The following is an 8,125-nucleotide window of genomic DNA, read 5'->3' as shown; positions in this document are numbered from 1 at the left end:
CTTGCCGGCGGGCGGTGAAGCTGAAGTAGTTGTGTGTGAGTGTTGAGTTGCACACTCGAAAAGTCTGCGAGAGATGAAAATTTGTGAAGTGTAATATCTCAAGCAAAAAATTGACGCAGCCGCTGTTTGTTTCCACCTAGTGCAATCGGACCCTCGGAGTCGCGAGGCGTATTGGAAACCGGAAACGCTCCGGCGAAGACGCTGACAGACGAACAGAAGAGCCGTGGATCCCAGGCGATGGAGCGCTGGCGCTGAAACACACGGGTCGATTGCCCGATTCTGGGTGCTACTGATCGGGGAAAATGACGTCTGTCCCAGTTGGGTTGGCGCTGTAAAGGACCACCGCTCCGGGTTGAGGCGGCGTTTGTGGTGGGATTAAATATGGGACGCGGAAGCGAGAAATGGCTCTTTGGGGAGATCGATGTCTTGGTGGACAAAGATGATGTCGACGACTAGAGCAGCTGAGACGGCGAGTTGAGAGCCGGAAACAGCATCGAAGGACGGAGGCCCTCGTGTCGATATGCTCACGGCGTGATGACGTCCGAATCAGGGCCGACGTCGAACCTCGGGATCATGAGCGCCTGCGTGTGAGTGAGGTCGAGACGCAGCTGTTGTTGGTGGGAGAAGAGGTTAGAAGTGAGCAGTGGGAGTGAGCGGTTGAGTAAGATGATAAGTGAGCAGAGTAAGACAGGACAAGGAGTGGTAGGGTAAGGTAAAGTAGCGTAGACAAGGTGAGGCAGAGTAAGCCTCGACGAATGACGAATGAGCTCGAGTTGAACAACCAAGGGGTGCAGTGCACGTACTGACGGTTCGAGTCGTGAGAAGCGGCGGCGCGCTAGAGTGGCCAGTCTACTCGCAACGGCTTTCGTCGGTCTGTAAGGCAGACTGCCTGTATGGCTGTAGGTAGGTAGGTAAGTAGATAGGTTGATGTAGAGGTAAGTAGGTAGGGGCGGTAGGCGGATGGTAGAAGACGCTTGTACACTTCACCGCACAGAAGCGTTGAAGCGAATACACGTATTCGGGCTCCTTCAGGGCATAAAGTACGCAGCAGCAAAGTCAAGGAAGTCTAGTTGTGGCGCGGGGCACGAGGGACCTGGGAACTTCAAGCGAGGGAGACGGGTCGAGTCGAAGGCCTCGAATGGGTGGCTAGAAGCTGGAGCTAAGGGCTGTTCGTTTATGCGCCGGCGAGTCTACTAGTCGAGGGTGGATGGATGAGATGGGATGAGATGGGGGACTCTGCAGGTAAAGAATACGGGTGATGACAATGTGTGTCGGAGCTGGAGGCCTTGTTGACATAGAGGCAGAGTTGCAGGTTCTCTTCACAGCAAAACTGTTGACGTAGTGCATGTAATAAGATGTGCGAGTACAGAATGAGCGAGGGACTTTGGACCTTTGTAAGCCGCAGAGGTGCCGTGTGCCTCCAATGTGTTGAACACCGTCTTTGACATTCTTGGGGGCTCTTCCGGATCATCTCAAGAACGGCCAGGGATCGCTGGAGAGCTGTGCCTACCTTACCTACCTTACTATGGAGCATGTATCCGTACTACCGCATAGTACGAAGAGTGCAGCAATAGCGTCGTATTCCAGGCTGTTGGCTTGTGGCTGAGAGATCCGTTCCCGCTTCCGCATTCGCATGAGGTGTCATTCCAGCCAAATTCACTTGATCCCGTCCAGCGCTGGTGCAGCGGACGGTGGGGTGTGTCCGGGTCTATCGGGTCTATCGGCTGCTGTCAATCACCGAGAGGCCACCCGGAGGAGCGCGAGTTTGCAGTACTCCGCTCCGTCGAGGTCCCCTAGCCCCTCTCCTTCTCTTGCGGACTTTGATTAAAGCTTTGCGAGAAGAGACAGGACCCTAGGCGTTGATGACCGCAGTTAGTAAGTAAACCCCGAATGATATACGTGTAAACCAACCCTGTCAACAAGCTCAAGCCCAGCCAGCCCCCAGGATCCCGCGGTGCAGCAGACGCAGGCTTAGCAAAAAGACCCTACGCCAAGAGATCATCCGCTACTGCATCTCTCAGTGCGGCGGGCGGCAGACACAAGCACATGAATCAAGCACCCACATGTCTTTCGTCGTCCCCTAAAGCCGTCGTGGACAAAGTCAATACCCGCCGACCGGGTGGCCTGGCCGACAGGAGACGAAAAAAGAAACGCGCAACAGCATCCGGACCCTCTCTCTCTCTTGAGTGTGTGTGCTGCAGACCGGCAAGTCAGTCAGTAGAGTTGACTGACAAAAGTTTGCCTCGTCTCAACTCGAGTCGGAGCGCCTCCCGACGGAACGGTGATGGATCTGAGGTGGTACGGGTGAGAGATTGCCTACCACATGAAGAAGACACACGCATGATGTGCCCGGCCGCCGGTCTCGTTGCCTCTGGCCGACTTTGATGCCTGCTCGCGTGCTCAGTCCCCTAAAACGGGTTGCTGACGGCCGAGATATGTTCCTGTATTCGTATGTGTTCTCCTGTGGATGAACAGGTGCCCTTTTCAAACCGCGGCACGGCGGGCAGCGCTGCCTGGCGCGAACTTACGCACAACCGCAGCCATGCCGTCCCAACTGTGGCCTCTCGGTTTTCCATACTCGCATCGCATACGACAAATAGGAAGGTAACGAGATGTCTTGATGCCGTTTGTCGGTGGCTGATGTGGTGTCCACGGAGCCACCGGTCCTGTAGGAGGCTGAGGAGCAGTCCAAAGATTGGCCTCTCACGGCTTCAAAGATGAAGCTCTCCCCTGACTGTCCTACCTACGCTTCCATGGGTTGACATGACTGAATGCACCTCAAAGGCCTCCATATCGACCGCAATTGGGGGAAGCTAGGCAGAAGACCAGCTTCATTGGGCGGTACCCTAGACAGATGAGTCAACTGTCCGGCATTCAGTCCAAGCCGGGAGTCACCTCTGTTGAATGAGAAGACGACTTGTTGCAGAGCCTGCGTGGTTTTGCTGCCTTCACAGAGTGAATCAAACAACAAACAGGCTGGATGAGTACTGTCTTTTTGAATATGCAGTGACGCAGTCATGATACCTTAGCAGAGTAAAGATGAGCTGCTTCAGCGCCTTTGCCCACTCACCGCGCTGATTCTGCCGCCAACACCCCGCCCGCGTCACACATTCAGCGACAAGCACCCGGCCTTGGGCGCAGTAAAGTGCCTTCACATACGGGGACCTCACCCCACCACGCCTTAAAAGCAAGCTACCCCGCCATCATCGCAGTTCACCACTCTTCATCTGTGACACCTGCAACCAGCCATCATCACTCACCGTTGCCGGCCCCAGAAGCGTCTTTTCTTTTCCCTGCTTTCTTCTTGCGAGCTGTGTCTGCAAGCCAAATCGAGCGTTTCCTGCCGTTTCCCCTGACAGCTCCACACGAGATCCACCTGCTGCTGCTGATCAAGAGCTTCCAACCTTGACGGTTACAGCTCCGTTTCCAACCAACAACAGCTTCTTCATTCTCGCCAACCTCTCCTTCAACACCAACACTAAACTACAAAGTACACGCTTCCAATCGCCCATCATGTCGAGCAAACGCATCGCCAAGGTCCGTTCTTACCAAACCCTCCCTCCCCTCCCCCGCCAAAGCCAAACTAACGTCGCCCGTCTCTCCAGGAACTCACCGAGGTCACCGCCACCCCGCCGACCGGCATGACCATCGCCCTCGCCCGCGACGCCGACCTGCACACCTGGCACGTCACCCTCCAGGGCCCCGAGAACTCCCCCTACGCCGGCGGCACCTTCGCCGTCATTGTCGACCTGCCCAAGGACTACCCCTTCAAGGCCCCCGTCGTCAAGTTCGCCACCCGCATCTACCACCCCAACATCACAAACGACTCCCTCGGCAACATCTGCCTCGGCATGCTCAAGTCCGAGAACTGGAAGCCCGCCACAAAGCTCTCCGCCGTCCTCGAGGCCGTCCGCTCCCTCCTCGTCGAGCCCCAGCCCGACGACCCCCTCGAGGCCCGCATCGCCGACGAGTACAAGAACAACCGCCCCGACTTTGAGAAGAACGCAAAGGTCTACGTCACCCGCTACGCCAAGGGCCCCGCCAACTTTTCCGTCCCGGAGGTCAAGCAGTAGTCACCTAAGGTACTATGGGGCAAAGGTCGTTAGGCAGGAGGAGCGGACAGGGCGGATGTCAAGATGGAAAGACACATGGGCTACATTCAACACACAAAACGGTGGCGGTTGATGGCGAGAGCATTGGCGGCGTTCGGGATGGGATTCGGCTTATCATGGGCCTTGATACCTTTGCAAATGTTTCCGTAATTGGACCCGTTATTTTGAACATGGAATTTGAAACACTTTACCATCACTGTGACCATATGAATACCATGATAATCTTCATGTATTTGTCTGTACAAAGAAAACGTATCTGCTCGGGGCCAAAAGATGGCACCCTGTGGTAGAGCTGCGACAAGTGTTGCTGTTCCAGTCAGGCAATCTCGCATGCATCTGCTCTATGCTGCCAAAATTCCAATATGCTAGGGGCTCGTCTGTGCCCTCTTCTAAGATGATATCCTTTTTTCGCTTGCCAGTTGTCCCGCATGCCATGTAGTCATTACCATTAAATGCAGTTTTCCCCAAACGCCATTGCTGAATGATATGCTTGCTGCCTCCCTGCCTTCTTGCTTCTGCAATGTTATCACATCACCTCGGCTGATCTGCCCAGCTTCCTCCGTCCGAAAATGGTGTTCTTCCTGCGCACCTCGCCGTCGTCGACTGCGTTTCCGCTGCCCACGGCATACGTGGCCGCCCGAGCACCTTCCGTCTGCACCTTGTCACGTCTCTCTTGTCGTTGACTGTCAATGGTGTCTTGGCTGATATGACCAAACCCGTTGCGACGTTTGAAAGTCGCCTCCATGAGGGCGTTGGCGTCTAACAGCCGGCGGGGCATGGCTTGAACAGTAGAAAACATTTCCATGGGATCAGCGACGGCCCGAACCTCGTCTTCGCCAAGTTTGAAAATGGCAAGAGCGATGCGGAAGAGCGTCTTGGAGCCTTCGTAGAAAAAGACGTCCCACACGCGGAGTGTGCTTTCGATGGGAAGAGTGCCGATGAAGCAACTCATGAACCACGCCGTCATACACAGTGTGATTGGCGGCAGACGATTCGAAGAGATGCTGGGTTGGTTCTTCCTCCGAGATCTGGGCTTCTTTACTGGCTTCGCAGGACGCGGTGCGTTGGGGTCACCTTCCAAATCGTCGCCAATCTTGGCCCATACTGCGGGCATGGACTCTCGAATGGCATTCATCAGAACACCTAGATCAACCTTAGATCCTTCGAGACTCATCTCGTGGGTGCCTGGCAGGTACAGCCGTGTAATGACGTTCAACAGCCAAAAACATTGCTCCTCTGAATCCATGAACAGAAGCAGCAAACCAGCGAGGAAGTTCAGACTCTGACAGTAGCCGATGCGAGGGTTGTAGATGGCGAATGCGTGTAGAACTCTCCTCAGGGACGAGATAATCTGGGGCTCATTCGTGTCCGAAGGCTTCTTCTCGTCGTCATCCTCGCCCTTCCTCTCAGGCTCTACGTTCGGCTTTCCAGCCATGCTCGCAGGCTTGAACTTGATGTTGTCCGGAAATGTTCGGTGCAAATCTCGCTCAATGGCCTCCACGTCGACATCTTTTGCCTTCTTCTGCAGTAGTTGATCGTACAAACCGGAGTGCTTGGCCAATATAGCAGGGCCTCCGGCGTAATAGAACCAAGCGGCACCTCTCCATTCGGGAGGAATGCCTTTGCGGATAAACCGTTTGGCCTTGGCACTGTGAGGTGGGAACCGCTGTGGACGGTCCGTCATGAGGCCATTCTCTTTCAAGAAGGCGGTCCATTTCTTACGTCTCCTGTCCAAATACTGAGAATAGCCCTTGTCCCAGTTGTCGTATTGTTCCCTGGTGATGTACTGATTGGCCTTTTTGAATCCGTATCGATCCCGAGCACCAGGTTCCTCGATTTCTTCGGGCTCAACAGCAGTTTGCATCGAAGACGTTGTTGGGCTGCTCATTTTCGGCGACGGGGTTAGCGAGTCTTTTTCATTCTGAAGAGACTTTGCCGAGTCTCTTTTCTCTTTTTCGTCCACCTCGTCATCCTTTTCATCGTCATCGTCCTCCTCTTCGTCTCCCTGGTCGTCGTCCAGCAAACCAACCTCTTTGGGCAAAGACGAAGGGTATTCGGATACTCTGAACATATCGACCGATTGGCGGACAACGGTCTCTGAAACAGGAACGGCTAGTGAATTTGCAGGCATCGTCAACGGCTGACTCAAGACTTCGAGCATTCTCGTATTGCGCTTGTTGATCTCGGACGCCGGTACCGGGCTATCGTCGTTGTCTTCGGGGCTCGAGTCTTGAAAGCCTTTCTCGTACATGCCCATCACGTCGTCGACACTAAGCTCTTCGCCGTTAGCGTACAGAGAAGGGACTGAGCTGTTCTTGGTCAGAACACTGCTTCTTTCCGTCACGTACGTGCCCTGCGCGCTCGAAGATGTCATCTGAGATCGGTAGCTGGACCGCATCTCGTCTCCACTCATCCACGGTGCCTCACGCGCATAAGTAGACAAGCCGGAGCTTGAGCTATCAACCCGACCGTATGCCAATGGGGGTCGGGCGAGGCTCGACGGAGGCGGGGCACTCCGGAGCCGGGATGGGGCGCGATGCTCGTAGTTATCGTTTCCTGTGGCAGGCATCGAGGAGAACGTCGAGGCAGACCGGGCGGAGGAGCCAGACTGGCCCCGTGGCCGAGGCCATGCTTGATGATGCGAATTGGGGTCGGAGCGTGGGTCTGAGGGAGAGTAGTTCGCTGGCCGGGGACTGTACGAGTCCTGTATCGGCCGCTTGATGCTAGGCCTTCTCGGACGAGAGAAGTTGTCTACCTGCATGGTATCGATCGAGGATCGGTCGTCGTCGTCGTAGGGTACGGGAGATCTAATCGAGCGGGCGGCGGCTTTGCTAGTCCATTCGTCGGCACTCAAGTCGTCGTCCTCTTCGTAACCACGACTGAGGCTGGGGGACGGCGAGGCAAAGGGGCGTTCCGAGGAGGGGTATTTTCGAATTGAGTGGAATAGGGCACGGCGAGGCGACTGCGACTGTGACCGGGCGCTCATGAGGTTTTGTTGCCTCGCAAAGTTACTGGAATTGTTTGCCAGCGAGTCCCAGCGTGGGGGGGATGTGGGTAAGGGATGTGCATGTGTTGGAGAGTTGGCGGCTGGGGAGTCGGGACGCTCTGGAACGTCAGAAGCTGGGACGGGTTTCGGATGGGTCCGCCTTGAAGCATAAATACCGAACTGACGATGCTTTATGCTCGTCTGACGGTGGATGGTAGGGTCCTGGTCTGCCATGGCTCCCGAGGCGATCTGGGCGTCGGGTTGACCAGAATCCGCTGCCACGGCCATGAGGGTCATGTTGGCTGAATCCCCCCGGCCGTTATATGGCAGCGGCGGCGACTGCTACAAGAGGGGATTGACCGAACGGGAGGCGTGTCAAAGTTGATAATGTTTCTTTCCCTTTGCCTTTCTCGTTATGACAGGGCAGGCAAAGCGGTAGACGTGGGTGTTGCAAGCAATAGTGTTCAGGTAGTGGTGGTGCACTTTGGTTGTAGTAGGGCAGTCAAAGTCGTCGAGAACGGTACCATCGCGGCACATGCATGAACCTTGCGTCTTGCAGCAACCCTCTCGAATAGTCTCAACAACTCGTAGTCGGTATTGGCCGGGCGGGGCGGGTTCAATGGGTGATCGCTGCTGGAAGCCGGGATATGGCAGGTTGAAGAACGGTCGGTGCGAGGGTGGTGCAAAGAAAATAGGGTGACAATCAAGTCGAGTTGAGCAAGGAGCGGCGGCAGGCTTTGAAAGAAACACAGGGCATGCGACGAGACGAGGTGATGCCCTGAGGCCGGTTCATGCGTATGCAGGCTGGGGGCCGGATGTAAGGGGGGAAACTTGGAAGTGAAAGATCGACCGTCAGCCGAGTCAATGGGCGAGAGCTGGCGTTGTTCTGACGAGGTCTGAGGTCGAATGGTAGGTCGGGGAATGCGAAACAAGAGACGCAATGTCAGAGGAGTCAAGTTGGGGAAACGGCTCTGACAGGTGCAGACGCAGGAGGTCGTTATCGTCGGTAAAATGAGGAGACCAAGGG

General features: G+C 55.5%; 2 protein-coding genes across 2 annotated transcripts; one reads left to right on the top strand and one right to left on the bottom strand.

The window, feature by feature from the left end:
• Nucleotides 1-3,513: 3,513 nt before the first annotated feature.
• COL26b_007467 (uncharacterized protein) lies at nt 3,514-4,073 on the top strand (the record flags this gene model as incomplete). The annotated part of the gene is made up of 2 exons (XM_053180259.1): nt 3,514-3,537; nt 3,606-4,073. 2 exons carry the CDS (start codon nt 3,514-3,516, stop codon nt 4,071-4,073), a joined length of 492 nt encoding a protein of 163 aa, XP_053035868.1.
• Nucleotides 4,074-4,638: 565 nt separating this feature from the next.
• COL26b_007466 (uncharacterized protein) lies at nt 4,639-6,525 on the bottom strand (the record flags this gene model as incomplete). The annotated part of the gene is made up of 1 exon (XM_053180258.1): nt 4,639-6,525. One exon carries the CDS (start codon nt 6,523-6,525, stop codon nt 4,639-4,641), a length of 1,887 nt encoding a protein of 628 aa, XP_053035867.1.
• Between the last annotated feature and the right edge of the window lie 1,600 nt (nt 6,526-8,125).

This window comes from Colletotrichum chrysophilum, assembly GCF_026319265.1.
Source record: "Colletotrichum chrysophilum strain AFK26 chromosome Unknown scaffold_60, whole genome shotgun sequence".
In the NCBI taxonomy this organism is placed as follows: domain Eukaryota; kingdom Fungi; phylum Ascomycota; class Sordariomycetes; order Glomerellales; family Glomerellaceae; genus Colletotrichum; species Colletotrichum chrysophilum.
The sequence above is the reverse complement of the archived record's forward strand: the minus strand, read 5'-3'. Positions and strand labels throughout refer to the sequence as shown.